Source organism: Trichomycterus rosablanca, chromosome 11, assembly GCF_030014385.1.
Source record: "Trichomycterus rosablanca isolate fTriRos1 chromosome 11, fTriRos1.hap1, whole genome shotgun sequence".
Taxonomy (NCBI): Eukaryota; Metazoa; Chordata; class Actinopteri; order Siluriformes; family Trichomycteridae; genus Trichomycterus; species Trichomycterus rosablanca.
Window position 1 is genome coordinate 38,837,564 of NC_085998.1, and position 19,249 is coordinate 38,856,812.

At 43.6% G+C, this 19,249-nt stretch overlaps 1 protein-coding gene across 1 annotated transcript in view; it reads left to right on the forward strand.

The window, feature by feature from the left end:
- veph1 (ventricular zone expressed PH domain-containing 1) overlaps positions 1–19,249 on the forward strand; it is an 81,336-nt gene that overhangs the window by 55,700 nt on the left and 6,387 nt on the right. Inside the window, exons 9-11 of the mRNA XM_063004919.1 lie at positions 2,300–2,439; positions 3,172–3,306; positions 14,047–14,164. Coding sequence (XP_062860989.1) covers positions 2,300–2,439; positions 3,172–3,306; positions 14,047–14,164 — 393 coding nt within the window. The remainder of the gene's footprint in view (positions 1–2,299; positions 2,440–3,171; positions 3,307–14,046; positions 14,165–19,249) is intronic.

Sequence of the window (19,249 nt, forward strand, 5' to 3'; positions counted from 1 at the left end):
GCTATCGGCCGGCCGGGCGCCGACACGGACACGTGATTGGCTGTGTGTCTGTAGAGGGCGGGACAATAGCTGAACAGGGTTTCTTGTCGCTGGTGCAAGTGCGGCCTCTGCTGACCGGTCGAGGCAGATCATGGACTGCTGTTTTTAGGTCACTTAGGTCCATGTCTTAATGGATCTTGCTTTGTTCTCAGGGACACAGCTATACTGGAACAGGGAAGGGCCTTCCCCAAACTGTTTGGAGCTTGTTAGATAGATAAATAGATAGATGGATAGATGGATAGATAGATAGATAGATAGATAGATAGATAGATAGATAGATAGATAGATAGACAAACTGACAGACAGACAGACAGACAGATAGATAGACAAACAGACAAATTATAGACAGACAGACAGATAGATGATAGATAGATAGATAGATAGATAGATAGATAGATAGATAGATAGACAGACAGACAGACAGACAGACAGACAGACAGACAGACAGATTATAGATAGACAGATGTAACATCGTTATGTTGTGTTCTATGTAAGTGGTTTTATGCTCCTGTTTGTAACTGGTGGAGCTGAAACACCTGAACTGGATTATTATCCGGGGTGTCCACTTATTTTTGACCATATAGGGTCCTACTGTACCATGATCCTGCGTTGCGCAATCACATATTTAAAAGCAGACACACTAAAGTTCAACATACCACGTACGACAGGTAATCGGAGCCTCAGACGTTTACTGCACCCCTGACCCCGGCACTTCCTGTGTCTGCATATCGTCCCCTAGTACGAGTTCCTGACTTTATTTATTTCACTACTGAAAGCAGCAACATGTTTCCTTGATCTCCTTATAAACATCATCGTACAGCTTTAATAGAAACATCCATTAACGTCTGATAGAAAAGCTCACGCTGGGACATTTTAAAGAGTACAAGTCTCCTAAAGTTCTGATAAGATCAAATAAACGTGCGCTGACGTGGATACGAGTTAAAGCAGGAACCTCTCCGCTGGGTGCAGGAGACGTTTTTTGGTGTCAGTTACACCCCTAAATGTCACAATACCCCAAAACAAGGAGGCCCCTTCTGGAGTGTGTCTAGCCTTGTGCTCTCCAACTTTTGATTGGACGTGAGGATAATGAGGATAATCAAGGACAGATGGAATCGAACGCTGTTAAGTGTCATATACGTAAAATATACACCTCCTTGTTTCTACACTCACTGTCCATTTTATCAGCTCCACTTACCATATAGAAGCACTTTGTAGTTCTACAATTACTGACTGTAGTCCATCTGTTTCTCTACATGCTTTGTTAGCCTCTTTCATGCTGTTCTACAATGGTCAGGAACCCCACAGGACCCCCACAGAGCAGGTATTATTTAGGTGGTGGATGATTCTCAGCACTGCAGTGACACTGACATGGTGGTGGTGTGTTAGTGTGTGTTGTGCTGGTATGAGTGGATCAGACACAGCAGCGCTGCTGGAGTTTTTAAACACCTCACTGTCCCTGCTGGACTGAGAATAGTCCACCGACCAAAAACATTCAGCCAACAGCACCCCGTGGGCAGCGTCCTGTGACCACTGATGAAGGTCTAGAAGATGACCGACTCAAACAGCAGCAGTAGATGAGCGATCGTCTCTGACTTTGAGTGGAGGACAGTGAGTGGACACGGTATTTAAAAACTCCAGCAGCGCTGCTGTGTCTGATCCACTCATACCAGCACAACACACACTAACACACCACCACCATGTCAGTGTCACTGCAGTGCTGAGAATGATCCACCACCTACATAATACCTGCTCTGTGGTGGTCCTGTGGTGGTCCTGACCATTGAAGAACAGGGGGAAAGCAGGCTAAAAAGGCATGCAGAGAAACAGATGGACTACAGTCAGTAATTGTAGAACTACAAAGTGCTTCTATATGGTAAGTGGAGCTGATAAAATGGACAGTGAGTGTAGAAACAAGGAGGTGGTTTTAATGTTATGGCTGATCATGGAAATGAGAGGGTTGAGGGCCTTGCTCAAGGGTCCAACAGTGGCTGAATGGCAGAGCCTGGATTAAAACCCACAATCTTCTAGTTGGCGACCCACAGCTTGTTTGGATTACCTTTAGCGCTAATGAAGCGTCGGACGCTCCCTCGTTATTCAGTCAGATCATCACTCAGAATTGAGGCGCCTCAGTAGGAGCATTTTAAGGGATCTAAGAATTTAGACACGCCCTCTTCTCAGGAGCGTAGGATGATGGAAAAGGTGTCTACATAGAGAGATCACTAGGTTTTCAGACATCAGTGTGTGTGTGTGTGTGTTGCAGATACTCAGCAGGGCTGTGTAGCTAAGCTGTTCTTCTCATGCCCACTGAAGGGTCACTTCTGCCTGTTTGGGAAGTCCAGCTTCTCCCTGTGCAGCCGTCAGCCTCACATCTGGATTCGCATCATGCTGCTCGCGCTGCAGGTCGGTATAGTCTGTATAAACACACATTACCTCCTGTACAGTGTGACACGCTACGTTTCCACCCCAAAACTGCTCCAACCCTGCTCGCTGTGTGTGTGTGTGTGTGTGTGTGTGTGTGTGTGTGTTACTTCTTGCGTAAGTTGGAGGAATTCTTTAGAAGCCAAGTCCTGATGTCATTTCCCACGAGACACTTTGTGTAAACGCAGCGTCGTGTCCGTTGCCAAAAACAAAGACGGAACAAAGACGGTCTTCCTCAACGATCGTTTTTCACTGACGGAAATCAAAACGATAACAAGCGCGTGTTCAAAAGCGATGCTGTGAACACAAAACACGCAAAATTTTACGATTTTGCTCCTTGAATGAGGACAGGAAGTCGAAAACACAGATCAGTGATTCTGAAAGCTTTCAGTGTGCTTTATTTTCAATTCGAATGGATAGAATTGCCACTTTTATTCATGACTCTACTCTTAATCATTCATCAAAAATCTAAAATTAAAATCAGACCTTCTATTCAATACTTCAATACCCATGGATCTTTGCACACATGGATTTGGGCAGTTTATCCCGGTGTTCATGGCAGATCTGGTTTCACCCACAGATGAGCAGATTGGTGTCCATATAGCAGAACTGATATTTGAACAGGAAAGTTTGTGATGTCATCTCTTATAAATTATAATAAATTTGACTTTGTAATGTGTGTGTGTGTGTGTGTGTGTGTGTGTGTGTCTGCAGAGCAGGACTAGCTGTGCGCTAAGCTGTGGAGACGTGTGTGTACAGCAGCTCAGAAGACTTTGGGAGCAGATCCAGCTCAAGGGAGCTCATAGTTTCGAGCTGGCTATGACTCAAACTGCCGTACCCTATCAAAAGGTACCGATCGTCCTCCAAAAAATGTTCTGTCCTTAAATTCTGTCCCAACAATCTCTCTGTATGTGTCATGTTTACCCTCCTTGCTACTCAGTCAGATCTTCTTAATTCTGCAGTTCTGGGTGACCGCACTTTTGACGTTTGACCCCTCACGTGTACCCTCTACCCTCTGTTTCAGTCTCACTTACGACCCTAATCAAAATAATTGTGCTGATTTGTGTGTTAGTGCCATGGCTGCTCCACACCAAATAATGATCGCTGATGAGTCGTTTTTGGAAGCACCAAAGGGGGTGTGAGATTGTCTCCTACCCTGATCTACGTGTTCCAACCTCAGTTCCAAAATAGTTGGGACAGTGTGTGACAGTCGCATAAAAACAGATTTACATTTTCAGCATTCAGCGGACGCTTTCTATCTGAAGTGACTTACAGAATTGTGACAGTATACAGTCTGAGTAATTGAGGGTTAAAGGCCTTGCTCAGGGGCCCAACTGGTAACTTGGCAGTGGTGGGGTTTTGAACCAGCGATCTTCCAATTACTAGTCCAGTACCGTACTGCCCTACAGAGAGATAGCAGATGGCATTTGTTTATAAATTCTTGATCCATATTAAATTGAAAATAATATAAAGTCCCTTAACCCTCAATTGTTGTTATATAAAGCTGCTTTTATGAGGATAAATAGTATAGGAAGTGGTGTGGAGGGTGGCGTATTTACGATAACAAGTCTCTTTATATATTAAATGTAATGTAAATGTATTTAGAGACTTAAATATTAAACATAATTTTGGGACCCCCATAACAAGGATAAAACAAAGCATACTGGTTCCTCTCTACCCCCTTTCAGGCCTTCTCATAAACTTCACCGATTTTGAAAGCGCTCAGGGTCCTCGTGCTGCCATAACATCGCCCTGGCCTCCGACCGGCCCCGTGATTTATCCTCTCTTCCTGCTCTTAAGGGCCGTTCACTGTCAACATCTGCACCCTACTGACCCGGTCCAAACTGGTCTGGCCTGGAGCTGCCAGTAAACCCACGCCGAGCTCCTCGTATCATCATAGCTCATAATTCAGTCCGAAATCTGCGGGTAATAAATCAGTCAGGACTTTTACTCCACTTTATATTAAATCATGTTTATCTGAGCAATCGGGATGTAATTTAGTCCAACTTCTATGTTGGTCTAATTGGAAATTTTAATATTACATTTAATAAGTTCACTTCTGTGCAAATGTTTCGGACGTGTTCCTGAATCAACATTACACACTCGTTCCTGGAACGCCGGCTCCTCTAACCGGTCCGTGTTGTTTAAGTTCGTGCATTAAAGACAGTCTTGGGATTTCAGTTGTTTTTCTACGACCGACTGGTCAGAACATACAAGTTTATATTTACGCTGGGTTAAATATATACAAATACATCAGTGTAGATATTTAATCTGTGCAGCATGACCTCCTAATTCCTGGTCAAGAATACTTTTGGGACTCAGGGCCTGTGTAGAAATTATAAACAATTAGGGACTCAGAACTGAATCTTGTTGGCTTTAACAAACTGCCAAACTTGCTGATTCAAAATTCACTCTGTAGTGTCCAAAACTGAAATTCTCAAATTCTACCCATAGATTCTAATTGGGGTGGCACGGTGGCTTAATGAGTAGCACTGTCACCTCACAGCGAGCAGGTCCTGGGCTTTATTCCCAAGTGAAACAGGGTCTGGGTTCTGTCTCTGTGTGGAGTTTAAAAATAAATAAATAATAATATTTATTCATATAGCAGCAGTTTAAAGTGCTTTACAGGACTGAAATACAAGATGACCTGAGGGATTTAACCCCATCCCCAAAATTCCTTCATGGGTGATCTGTATTTGGATTATGATGAGGGATTTAATATCCCATACCTTTGTGAGACCCAATATTTCCATGAATGACCTGTATTTATGTTGTTATGTTGATTTTACCCCATCCCTAAAATATCTTTATGAGACCCTATATTCTCACTGACGACCAGTATTTATGTTATTGTGGGGGATTTAACCACATCCCCTACCTTTGTGAGACCTTATATTCTCATAGACAACTTATATCAAAGTTATGATTAGGAGATTTAACCCCATTCTATAGTGAGACCCTATATTCTTATTGATGACCTGTATTTTTGTTATTATGAGGGATTTAACCCCATCCCATTACTTCATGAGACCCCAGATCCTCACAAATGACCTGTATTTAAATTATGATGGGGGGATTTAACCCCATCCACAAAATACCTTTGTGAGTTCCTTGAATATTCTGGACCATTCGGACCAGAGCAAACCAACTACAGGTATAAAAACACTCTTAGTTCCTGTGTGTGAATGCTATCTGGCCAAAAGTATATAGACACCCCCTCTGATTATTCACTTTAGGTTTTTCAACCACACCCAGCGCTAACTGACCAGTTGTAGGAATTACTGAAATCCCAGGACTACCATGACATGCACCTCAGACCATCCCATCCCATGATGAACAATCATTTTTCCTGCTGGAAACTGCTGGTGATTAGGAGACAGGCACTGGTACCACTGGTTCAGAGCACCAGTGAAGCTGGACGAAAGCAGGAACGCGTCTTGCTTTAACACATCCCAAATCCCATGTTCACACCGAGTGTTCAGCTTATCGTAAAAGCTCCTGTCCGGTCGGTGACGTCTCTGTCCTGTGATGTACGACGGAGGGTCTAAAAGAGGACGGAGGGTAGCGGGTAACGAGCGGTTCCTCAGGAACTCCGAAATGAAAAGCACATGGCGCGGAGAGGGCGCGAGCGGGGAAAGTAAAGAGCCGGGTTAATGGACGCCCCGCTGCAGAGCGCTGCACGTCGTAAACAAAAGCGCTCCTGATGGAAACTCATGGGGGCAAATGAAAGAGAACAGGCTTGCACAACATGGCCACATGCAGGGGGGAGCCGGAGCACTTTTAAACTCGCTCAGATGGGTTTTTTTCTTTAATTGAGTTTGAAAGCTCCGTTTTTTTCCTGCTCTATGAAGTGAAGCCACGCCCACTCTTAAATGACCTGCGCTGGATTTAAACAACGTGATTGGTTTACTCGTTCGCTGCCCCTCATAGCGGCTTGTTAGATTTCTGAACAGTCTGCTGAAGAATAGCAGTCGCACATTTACAGATGTGATTGTTTTGTTTCTGTGAATGGAGATACACACTGAGAGCCACTTTTCAGTGGCTTTGATACCTGGATTAAAAAAAACACTGAATTAAAAACCAAGTATGATTTTAGAACAGTTATTACATTGTTGGACCTGGATTGAAGGTCCTGGGTTTGATTCCCAGGTGGAGCGGAGTTTGCATGTTCTTCTCGTGTCTTTGTGGGTTTCTTGCGGGTGCTCCAGTTTCCTCCAGCAGTACAAAGACATAGTCAGGTTAATTAAAGATAAAGATATAAAATTGTGTGTTTGTGTGTGTGTGTGTTAAGGTGTGGATGCAAGACCTTCTTGCTGTAAGGTGACAGTGCTACCCACCAAGCCACCGTGCCGCCTACAGCGGAAAACAGGTGTTTACAACGGGCAGGGAACAAACTGTAAACAAGGCGTGTGGACAGGGCCTGCGACAAAAAATAGGAAAACTAAAATGCAGTTTACGTGTATAGCGTCGCCTTGGGGAACACGACACCAATGGTTGCGAGTACAACTGTTACAGGGCTCAGAATTCAGTGTTGCGTCTTGAGAGATTTTGGAACGGAACAGTATATGAAATCAGTTTTGTGATGCTAGAAGCGTTTGTGTTTGTGTACGTGTCGTGTCTTCCTAGCCTGGGTCACTTTTCAAAAGGTTTTGGTCAAACTTTACTCGGCTGAACAGCTACTGAATCCAATTCTAACATAAAACTGTTATGAGGTGGGGAGGAAGGACCCAAGGATGCGGAGGTTTAACTAAAAAGGGTTTTATTTATTAAATCATAAACATAATATACATAAAATAAATAATTCAGTCGGGGGCTGAAAAGGAACAAAAAAAGCATACAAAAGAAAAGGGGAAGCGCGAGGCGCGAACCCAGGACTCTTGCCTCCCGACCGGGAGCTTTAACAGCCTGCCACAGCGGCGCTAGTGGTAGACTCGCTCCCGGCGCTATTGAAGCAAAGAGTGGGTTCGCGAGATGGAACACCTCGCGCTGTTGGCCGAAGAAGGGGGGGTAACACCGACAATAGCTGCGTGGCATGGCGCTTTCCAGCAACTTATGCTGGCTAGAGCCATGCCAGCTACCGGGTGTGATTGATTTGCGGGTTTCAAAAGTTAAAGGCAAAGGCGCTGTCACCAGCCAGGGTGGCTGGGAAGTGGCCATTTGCTCATGCGCTCCAGAGGGCGGAACGTGACGCTGTCACCAGCGGTAGCTGGGAGGGGGTCACGTTCCTCTGGGCGCAATAATGGGGTCTCTAGGTGGCGGCGGCACGGCGGCTCGACGGCTCGGCGGCAGCGGCCCGACGGCGACCTGAGGGCGGTGGCCAGGCGGCGGCGGCGGCACGACAGTGGCGGCACTATGGCGGCAGCTTGGCGGCGGCGGCGGCCTGGTGGCGCCCACTAGCGGTGGCCCGGCGGCGGCGGCACGGCGGCGGCGGCACAACCTAAAGATAAAAAACAACAAACATAAAAGGACACCGCAGTGCCAAACAAACTCAAAGAAAGAAAAAAGAATCAGCCAACAAGAGCAGAAGGTGCGACGGCTACAGCTCTGCACCTATCCCTTAAATAAGGGAAGGCACAGGTGCAGCCACTTCGCCCTAACGAGCTGGCCAGGTAATTAAAGGCACAGCTCGTTTCTGCTCTGTAAGGCCTGTGGCGTCAGGGAGAGATGGTACATTCCCCTGATGCCACAGAGCCTAACAAAAACAAGAAGAAATGGAGAACAAAATCAACATATACATCATATCGAATCTCAGCTCTGCCACCCGTCTGGGCTGGGAGGCTACATGAACAACGATTGGCTGTTGTTCACAGGGTTCGGGGCAAGTCGGATCATGGGTCCTCATAACTGGTGTAATTACGACCCCTACTGGCTGATTGATGGCGCCTGCACAGGGCTGGGGAATAATGCCAATCAGGGTGTGGCTCTCCGTGCACTCGTGCAGGTGAAAAATGCCGTCTGTACTGAGCATGTGTCGGAGGGGGCGTGTCAGTTGAGAAGCATCCTCAGTCAGCGGTGGAGGAGAAAAAGGTTGGGATGTCCTTTTCTTCCTCGCAGTCCCTCACCTATGAGATCCGTAGTGAATATATGAATTGTAACTAGCATAGGTGGAGATGGTATTGCTGAGGATGGCAAAACGGAGCCGTTTACCCGCTCGCGTAAGGTACGATGCAGGTTTTCTTGATTAAGAGACAAGAGTCGCCGAGGGACGGACTTCCTCTCGATGCCATCTTGAAAGCATTTGGAACACGTCTGATTTGGCAACGACTAATCGAAACCATAAATAAATCACTGCACAAGATCCCTATTGTTTTCATGTTGCTGTACATCCATAAGTAATTAATCAGGTGCATTAGATGTGTTTACGGGATGTAACGGAGAAGGAAACACGATACGGACGTTTTCCGAACGCATCCATCACAAACGCACCGAGCGCATCAGTTATTTGGAGTTCATATATAAAGTTTATCAGGCGGTGGTGAAACACGAGCAGCGTTCTTCTTCCTCATGAATCCGTCTTGGTCTAACAGAGCTTAGCGTTGGCGTGTTTCCTCTTATGGATCAGGAATATCATACAGCACTGTTCCACCGGCATGATGCCAAGCTGGTGGCAAGATCCCAAACGGTTCTCACAGGTTCTCGACCTGAAAAATTGGTGCCGTTCTCGCCCCCATAATCTCGCCGGTCTGGAACCGAGGAACCCGTGACGCAAGCGGCTGATGGTCACGATGTTTACCCACCATTTCATCTAAAAGCAAGAGAATCGCATTACTTGCGATACGGTTCCATACAAGAAATACAAGATAAACTAAGAAACAGTGCAGTGGCATAAACCTGACGTGTGTAAGCACACGGAATCTGTAAAAAACGCTCCTGCAACTAAATAAAAACCCCAAAAATAATATAATAATTTGACACTCAAAGATGTGGGTGCGACATGCTGCGTAATAACCGTACATGATCATCATAGGTCAAGCAAACAAAGCGCTTGCCTTTCGTCCTACATGTAATCTTCGTCTACAACCATTGATGCTGAATAACTTGATTCTTCTCCGCTACCAGTCAGCTGGGCGCCTTCTAGTGGGCACAATTGGCAGCGCCTGCAGCAGACAAAATTGGACACAATTGGGTGGGAAAAGACCAGACTTATAACAGGGTGATGCCGAGGCGCATGTACAGAACTGGAGGAACTCTCCATGTGCAAGACTCGGACACGACCGGGGTCCCCAGCAGCCGAAGACTAACTGGCTGATGCTAAATTGGAAGAAAAAGGGGTGAAAATGCATCAAATAAAATGGTAAACAAAGAAAAATCGATTCTGTTCTCAGCACAGTTAGCAAATGTTGTTCTGACTTCTGTTTCCCGATAATGGAACGCTCACATACACATACGCAAACGTTGGAAATTTCAAATCTGTGGAAACCAGGTCCGTTCTTCAAAGGGTTGCGAGTTCGCAGGAACCAGCACCAGAACCAGCAGCAGAACCAGAACCACATTGTTGGTGGACAAGAAGTAATAGTTGTGTAGTTGTAGTTGTTCTGGTTCAGGACTCTGCTGGCTTTGTTTACTTAACAGTTTGACGTTTTAAGGGTGCAATACAAGCCTGGACTAGTGATCAGAAGGTTGCCAGCTCAATCCCCATCACTTTTTACTGTTGGGCTCCTGAAATTGTATTCAGTATTAACTGTACAGTCAGTGATTCCTGTTGACCCGAGGGCTCTGGATGACCTGGTCATATTTAAGACGAGGGTTTAGACCCAACTTTTAATGAATGTTTTATTCCTCTTAACACTTTTAAATTGCTTTTAGTGCTTTTAATGTTTCTATTCTTTGTCTCTGCTTTGGTTAAGAGCGTCCGCTAAATGCCGGAGTCTAAATAAATGTCTGATCCTAAAAGTGTAGGTTGGAATTTATAAACGTAGGCAATCTAAGACCTTCAGGTTGTCCAGAATTCCTGAGCTTCTTCACAATCTCCACTGGCTCCCAATTAAGGAATGAACCAGACACTTCATACCCTCGGTCCTCATTATCTCCCGAACCTTCTCCTTCCTCGCTATCCTCTCGCTCTCTTTGATCTTCGTCTCGCTGCATCTAATCTTGGTACTTTCAGGACCTGTGCCTTTGTGTGGTATCAGATCACAACAGTCAGTCAATGACACTCTCAATCATGAACACTCGTACTAAGAACCGTCTCTTCTCTTAAGCCATGCACTTACCTAGGTTGTTTATCTTTAGTTTCTTCCTCTCTCGACTCTCTCGTATATGTGGTTCCTCTCTTAAGTGTTTGGAATGCTTCTTATCTGACCACAACCGACCTTCTCTGTATACATGCCCACAACCACTGTAAGTAAATGTCATGTATACATCTGTATAAATCTAGAAGAGAGTTTTATAGTGAAATAAATAAAATAAATATTAAGATATCTGACCAACCTCGACAAACGGTTGGACATTAAACTCAACGTGGTTGGTGGTGGTAGTATTATGCCCTTAGTCTGTTTTGCTACGAACTTCTGGAAGGGCTACATTAAAATTACACTAAAATTAATCTTTTATTTCAGATTGGCCTTTCCAAAACCATAACCTCAGCATTGTCAAGAATCTGGATACAACTTAAAGTTAAATCTGTACCGGAAAACAACGATCCAGGCAGAGACTTACCAGAAGCTTGTTAATGACTATAAACAACAGCCAGTCAAGCTGATTTAAATGCTTGACCTTAATAATTCATTTAGTGGCTTGGTGGGTAGCACTGTCGCCTCACAGCAAGAAGGTCCTGGGTTCGATTCCCAGGTGGAGCTGCTCGGGTTCTTTCTGTGTGGGTTTTCTCCGGGCACTCCGGTTTCCTCCCACAGTCCAAAGACATGCAGTCAGGTTTATTTGAGCTGCTCGAGGTATGAGAGGGCAGTTGTAGCCTAATGGTTAAGGTACTGGTCCAGTAATCAGAAGGTTGCAGGTTCAAGCCCCACCACTGACAGGTTGCCACTGTTAAGCCCTTTGATTGTATACTGTCACAACTGTAAGTCGCTTTGAATAAAAGCAAAGCGTCTGCTAAATGCTGAAAATGTTAAATGTCAAATGAGAGAGTGTGTGTGTGTGTGTGTGTGTGTGTGTGTGTGCCCCGTGATGGACTGACTACCTGTCCAGGGTGTTTCCTACCTATTGTACAATTAATTGTACCCACCGCGACTCAGAATTAAATAAAGCGGTGGTAAAACAGACAATGAATGAATGAATTAGTACACACAGTTAAACCCTAACACGTTTATTGTTTGTGGTTTGAGGTGGTTTGGGCAGAGATCACGATTCTTAAGAATAATAGTCCAATCCTTCATCTCCTGATTACTGATGATTGTGTTCAGCTGTCAGCGATTTATTTTTCCCTCGTTTGAAACTATTACAGAATTTCTAACAGGTGGGAAGAAGTTACTGGCTACCAGTGGTCTGTGGAATCCAGCTCATTACGTTAATGGATTGGCTTACGCTACTCTACTTTGCTGTCATTCTGCCACTCCAGTCAGTTGCTTTTGGCGTTTCTGTGGTCCTTATTAAATGTAAGGCTTGATTGTGCCTTTATTAGCCTAAGTATACTGATTTAAAGAACCAGAAAGAGTTTGAGTGTGTTTAGTACACGGCCAGAAGTGTTTGGACGTTGTTTTGGTGCTAAGCCACTACTGCCAAAACTCTCATCCATTTCCCATCCTTTAGCTGCCCGAAGAGTACTTGTTTAGGCAGCCTGCTGTCGTCAATTCGGAGGACGTGTCCTGTCCATCTGAGGCGATTTTTGTTGACAATCGCTTCGATTCTGGTGGATCCAGCCTCCTCAAGGACACTCATATTCGTCCTATAGTCGTCCCACTTGTAGTCGTCTCCAACTACAAACAGGTGAATTATGAAGTGCAGTGTACCACAGACAAACCCCAGCACTACTGAGGAGTTAAAGGGATATCCTCTTGGTGTATTTTATTGTGAATTATCGAGTGTTTTAATGGACTGCCACGCCCGGTTCCCTGTGTACAGGCTCCTGACCCACACGACAGCGACCCCGGTAAAGCACTTAATGAAGACATTAAATAAATATTCTTTTATTGTCCTGTACTGAAATGTTTATACAGCTCGATTTCAGTTCCGACCCCGGAGCAGTTTCACTTTCTGACGCTGCCAGTTTATTTTACGGTGGTGTAACAGGATACGCTCACAGGCCGCGAGCGTAAAACAAATAAAACAGCAACGAGACCCGAGAAGACTTCGAAATATCGGCTATAAAATAACATCAAGACCTTCAGAACATAAATAACTTATTTCCAAATCTTTATTTCCAAAGAATGCAGTAATGCACCACAGTCAGAGTAATAAATAACACACAGCGACTCGGCATGAAAAATAAAAACACTCAACTTATTTGCCTGGTTTAGAGGTAAACACATGACCCACCTGCCAGCTTTTTAGTGGTTACCTACCCGTGAGGAATGCCCGGGTAACTCAATGCTTCATGTTAACTCAATTTTGCATTTCTAGAATTTTTAAAGCATTTTTAAGCATAAAAATGTCATTTGCTTTGACAGTCCGTTGACCTCCGGCTAGCATCACTACCACTAGATCGGATCTTCTCACCTGTTTTAGTAGTTTTAGTTCTATTAATTTTTACAGTGTTATTTATATTTAGTGTTATTTAAATTTAGTGTTATTTTTATTTAGTTATTTTTATTGTTATTTTTATTTAGTGTTATTTTTATTTAGTTATTTTTATTTAGTGTTATTTTTAGTGTTATTTTTATTTAGTTTTATTTATTTTTAATGTTATTTTTATTTAGTGTTATTTTTAGTGTTATTTTTATTTAGTGTTATTTATTTTTAATGTTATTTTTATTTAATGTTATTTTTATTTAGTGTTATTTTTATTTAGTGTTATTTATTTATTTATTTTATTTAGTGTTATTTTTATTTAGTGTTATTTATATTTAGTGTTATTTATATTTAGTGTTATTTATTTTTTGTTATTTTTATTTAGTGTTATTTTTATTTAGTGTTATTTATTTTTTTATTTTTTTTTATTTAGTGTTATTTTTATTTGATATTTTTATTTAGTGTCATTTATTTTTAGTGTAATTTTTATTTAGTGTTATTTTTATTTAGTGTTATATTTTTCGTTATTTATATTTAGTGTTATTTATATTAAGTGTTATTTATATTTAGTGTTATTTTTATTTAGTGTTATTTTTATTTGTTATTTATATGTAGTGTTATTTATATTTTGTGTTATTTATTTTTAGTGTTATTTTTATTTGTTATTTTTATTAAGGGTTATTTATATTTAGTGTTATTTTGTATATTAAATACAGAGAAAAGCAACATGTCTGTTGTAAGCAGATAAGAAACAACAGTCCAACACCCAATGTGGAGGCCCACAGTTCTGCTTCTTCTTCTTCAGCTTACATACCGCTGTAAAAACCCACGATCGTGCCAATAACTTCTTCCTATTTAGTCAACTGTAATCTTTGTTTTCATTTTTCTATCTTTAACACATTTACCGTTTCCCCTGTCTTTACCTTTTAGCCTCTGGTACTCACACGTTATATTATCGTACCACAGGAGCTGGACGGTGTGCAGATCCATCTAGAGGAGGTTCGTTTCTTCGATCTGTTCAGCTACAGCCAGGACGAGGGCGGCTGGCTTTGCTTCATGTGCAGCAATCCAGAGAAAGCCACAGGTATTCCAGACTCATTCAGCTTCCTGTAAACATTAGCTCTCAGATCATTAAAAACATCATGTAGTTCTTGTATACCTATATGTGAGCGTTTAATTGGAGGCTTCTGATGATCCGACCAGGACTTGGTCTGCATTTCATTTCCCTCCGACCTGGAAAGTCGAGAATCTGAATGATGTTATTTACGAGCTCTGTGCATTTAATCACACTGAGTGGAAAAAACATGGTCTGAGCACTAAATGCTCAAATTGATTTCGAAATGTATACAATCACTGTATGTGCATCTTATTTAATCTGAAGTTAAAACTACAGTTACATGTTATTTAAAAGTAAAGAACCGCTCCTTTATAGTACCTAATATGGATCGGTGGGTGGTGCTGTCGCCTCACAGCGGTTCCCAGGTGGATCGATCTGGGTATTTTCTGTGTGGAGTTTGCATGTTCTCCCCGTGTCTGTGTGGGTTTCCTCCGGGTGCTCCGGTTTCCTCCCACAGTACTAAGACGTGCAGACGATGCAAAATTGCTCTAGGTGTGTGTGTGCCCTGTGATGGACTGGCGACCTCTCTGGGGTGCTTTCTACCTTTCGCCCAGTGAATCAGACCCACAGTGACCCTGACCAGGACAAAATTGTGGTAAAACAGACAATAAATGAATAAATGAAGGTTATTAAACGAAAGAGAGTGCAAACCACTGTGCTTATGGGTGGCATTTGTTTATTTTAAGGATTTTATTTGGATCTTTTTGGCATTTCTGATGCCACCAAACAGCATCACCGATCTCTCCTCGATTTTAAGACTCAAGTTTCAAGTTTATTTTATTGTTTATACAAGTGTTAGCAGCAATCGTACATTAAAATGTGTGTTGGGAGGCTTGGGAAAGAGGATAGAGATGATAAAAGAGGGATAGGGTCATTTAAAAATAGTCAAATGTAATAATAAATAAGATATATCTCTATATATACGTGTAAACATTGTAAGGTGCAGAAATGATTATGATTAAATGTAAACAATTACTAAGATTTCTTCTATTTTCCTTTCATGTTTGGTACACTAACCTGCTTAATACTTGCAAATTAGGGTTAGTAGGGTATGCTGGGGGTATCAGAAGCAAATGATATATTAATTAGAGACACTCACTCACTCACTCACTTTCTTAACCACTTATCCAATTAGGGTCACTTCTATCCCAGCTTTTCAATGGGCACAAGGCACACAGTAACACCCTGGACGGGGTGCCAGTCCATCGCATGGTAGACATACACACACACCCATTCACCTATAGGGCAATTCAGTGTCTCCAATTAACCTGACTGCATGTTTTTGGACTGTGGGAGGAAGCCCGAGCTCCGACAAGGGGAGAACATGCAAACTCCACACAGAAAGGACCCGGACCGCCCCGCCTGGGGATCGAACCCAGGACCTTCTTGCTGCTACCCACCGAGCCACCGTGCCGCCCTAATTAGAGACAATTGAACCATTTTTACTAAATGCAAAGTGTGCAATGCTTCTAACTTTGCAGCAGCAGTTTAGGGAAGGTCCTTTCCTGTTCCAGTGCACAAAGCAAGCTCTATAAAGACATGAAGACAAGCTCGGTTTAAAAACCAAGAAACTCCAGTGAAAAAGAATGGATGCAAATTCCCACAGACATACTTCAAAGTCTTGTGAGAACGTTCTGCAAGGTTCTCCTAGACAGCAAGAAGGGTCTGGGTTCGATTCCCTGGCCGGGCAACCAGGGGCCTCCGGTTTCCTTCCACAATTCCACAGACGTTCAGTCAGGGTCTTTGAAGCTACTTGAAACTGTCCTTGTCTTTCCGGGGTGTTTACTAGCTACTGCACAATGAATCAAACCCACCGCAACCCTGACCAGGATAAAGAGGTGGTAAAACAGACCATGAATGTATGAATGAATGAATGGATGAGTTGCTCACACATATATCTTAGTGCTTGACTATTCTTCTTTAGATATATAAAGTAGTATATTTTTATGATCGTTTGAATATAGACTACATAGATTTGAATTTGTCTCTGGTGGCGTCCACTTATTAATGACTTTTATTAAATTTTAAGAATTAAGTGTTGAGCTTTTCCCGCTTTGTACCTTCTTTAAACTCCATCGGTCACAGCTACAGACTGCAGTCTATTAAAAACCAACTCAGACGCTAGTAAGCATGAATCTCAGCTCTGCTACCGTCAGGCTGGGCAACCACACGAGCAACAATCAGCTCGTCGGCTCGGGGGTGGGAATGCCGGAGTGAATTCCTCATAACTCCTGTAATTCCGCCCTCTGCTGGCTGATCGATGACGCTGTGCGTGACTCTCCAAGCACAAAACGGAACCCGTGTGGTGCGGGTGAAAAGAAGCGGCCGGTACTGCACACGTGTCGGAGGGGGCGTGTGGTAGACACGACTCTCCTCGGCCAGTAGTAAGGAAGCGAAAAGCAATCAGATGATTGGATACGACTAGATTGGGAGGAAAATTGGCAGAAAATGCAAATTAATTGAGTCGGCGACGAACGTGTTATTTTAATCGTTGATGTTTAAGCAGGAAATGAATCAAATTAATCAGCACAAATGAGCAAACCAACGTGGAAATTAACGAGCGATTTTAATCCACAACAGCGGCGACTCGTTAGGAAAGTGTTTCACGGCAGCGTTGGTTGTCTGAATGGCTTCCGTGTGTGAAAAGCTGTAGTTTTTTATTTACTTATTTATTTTTTAAGGAAGCGTGTAACGTTTGCAGAGCAGAAAAGATCTGGAAGGTTCAGCATCAGGCATGTATTTAAACCTTGCAGCAGTAAAACTCACCTATATGGACGATGGTTGGCTCGACCGAGGGTGAGAGTGCCGGAGGGGATTCCTCATAAGTGCTGCAGTTACGACCTCTGCTGGCTGATCGCTGGCACTGCACAGAGACGGGGAATAATGGAGATCAGTGCGTGACTCTCCAGCAAGGTTCAAGGTTGTGTCCCAAGCTTCTTCTGTTTCAAACCTATTTTTTAATGTGGTCCTGATCTACACCACAGATTGATCCATTAGCTCTACAGAGAGTTCCTTGGTCTTCATGGCTTGTTTTTTGTCCTGACAATGCTGCCTAAATTGTGGGCTCTATAAACCCAGGTACGAGTCTGGGTTCAGTGCTTTTTATGCTTTACCTGGTCAGGCTTGAGGTCCAGTTTCCCTAGAATCACTCTGCATGATGCAGTCCAATCACGTCTGTATGTAGAACCTTGACCGGCTGATAGCACTGCTGGAGGTTTGAACCCTGTATAAGGTCTGAATACTTTCTGAATCCACTGCACGTCCTGGTTTTTGCATGTGAGTAGGGCACTGTGGGCGTGTCTTCTGGTCTGGTGTAACTGAGCGGTGCAGGCATGCGTTTCAGTCAGTGTGGGCATGTGCCTGCCACCTTGGGGATCAGTTTGACGCTTTATTTGAGAGAATGGGCACAAATGACCACAGATGCACATTAGAGCGGGGTTTGTCAAACACTGGGGTCACGAGCCAAAAAAAATAGGTCAATCAAATAGACTTGTACGCGAACGCCCCCTTGTGGAGGCTTCATGTTACATCTTGTAAAGCACAGTGGGACCAGATTGTACAGAGCCGAGAGAGTGAGATGAATTGTTTGTGTTGCCTGGGTCGTGTTTTCATGATCTTGAGGTGTTGGGTTTGATTCCCATGTCCGAAAGTGTTCCTCGGTGCTACTGTGTGAATAAATATGCCAGCCTGTAATCCTGCCCGGCGTTCCTCAGCAAAATTCGATCTTGTTTTGTGTCTAAAGCACAATAGCTGTTGGTGTTCCTTCCACCATGATGAGAAGTGTAACCAAACCCAGGACGGGTTCTTAATTCCGGTAGGGATCACAGATCTGAAAGCGTGCCAGGGTGTACCTCAGGAAGCATTACATCGTACGTCTTTTGTTCCAGATTATACTGTAGCCTGTGGGTTGATGGGTAATATTAAATGCACACATGTAATCAGATCTGTGTGTGAACGGTCACATTTTTAAACCTCAGCAGTGTTGAAGTCATGACCGTCTTGCATGTGGGCGACGTGGGCATGTGTTTTAGCTTTACGTTATTATTTATCGTCGCAGTGCATCGTAGTTTCTCGCATGTGGGCACCGTGGGCATGCGTCTCGGTTTCATGCCATTACGCAACACGGGCTCGTGCTCTGATTTCATGCGAGTGCCCAGCTGTGGATGTTTACTGGGTTAAAAATCAAAGTGACGGAGAAACAGCTCAAACAAACATGTTTCTTATATTTTTATTTATTTTCTCGTTTGCCATGTTTTCTTATGAAATCTGCTTTTAAGTGTTAGACGTAATTTACAGTGGAATCACGAACGCCAGGCCCGGTGGGGTCCGGGTCCGGGTTCTCTCGACCGGGCCTCTCTGTGGACTGTCACTTAGATCCGGACCGGCGTGCGGTGACTCAGCGCACATGCGATAGTCATTACGCGGCGGTAATCTCGCTGCTTTGAGCTGCGTTTGAAGTGCTGGGGATTATAATTTACACGTCTTATTACAACTCTGGTTTTATTCACGAGGACGTAAAAACACCAGAACGTTTGTTTCTCGTTTAGATTTCACGCTGATTAAAACGATGTATTTATGCAAGCGTCAGGCCGCCCAAACATGTTTGTTATTTGTCTTAAAATTGTTTGAGAAGGTGCTTGGGTGGCGCAGCAGTAAAACACGCTAGCACACCAGTCCTGACATCTACAATTTACGTGTTCGAATCTCATCTCCACTACCGGCAGGCTGGGCGCCTATACGGACACTGATTGGCTCATCTGAAAGTGGGAATGCCTTTGGGATTCTTCATAAGTGCTGTAATTATGACCTCTGCTGGATGATTGATGGTACTGCACAGAGACGGGGGATAATGGAGATCAGTGCGTGACTCTTCGTGCATGATACGGATCGGTGCAGAGCTTAGTCAGATTATCACTCAGAATTAAGGCGCCCAGGAGGAGCATTTTAATGAATCTAGGAATTTAGACACGCCTTCTTCTCGGGAGTGTAGGATCACGTAAATGTGTCTATGTAAAGAGAGCTAGGTTTTTACACAGACCCAGTATGGTCAAA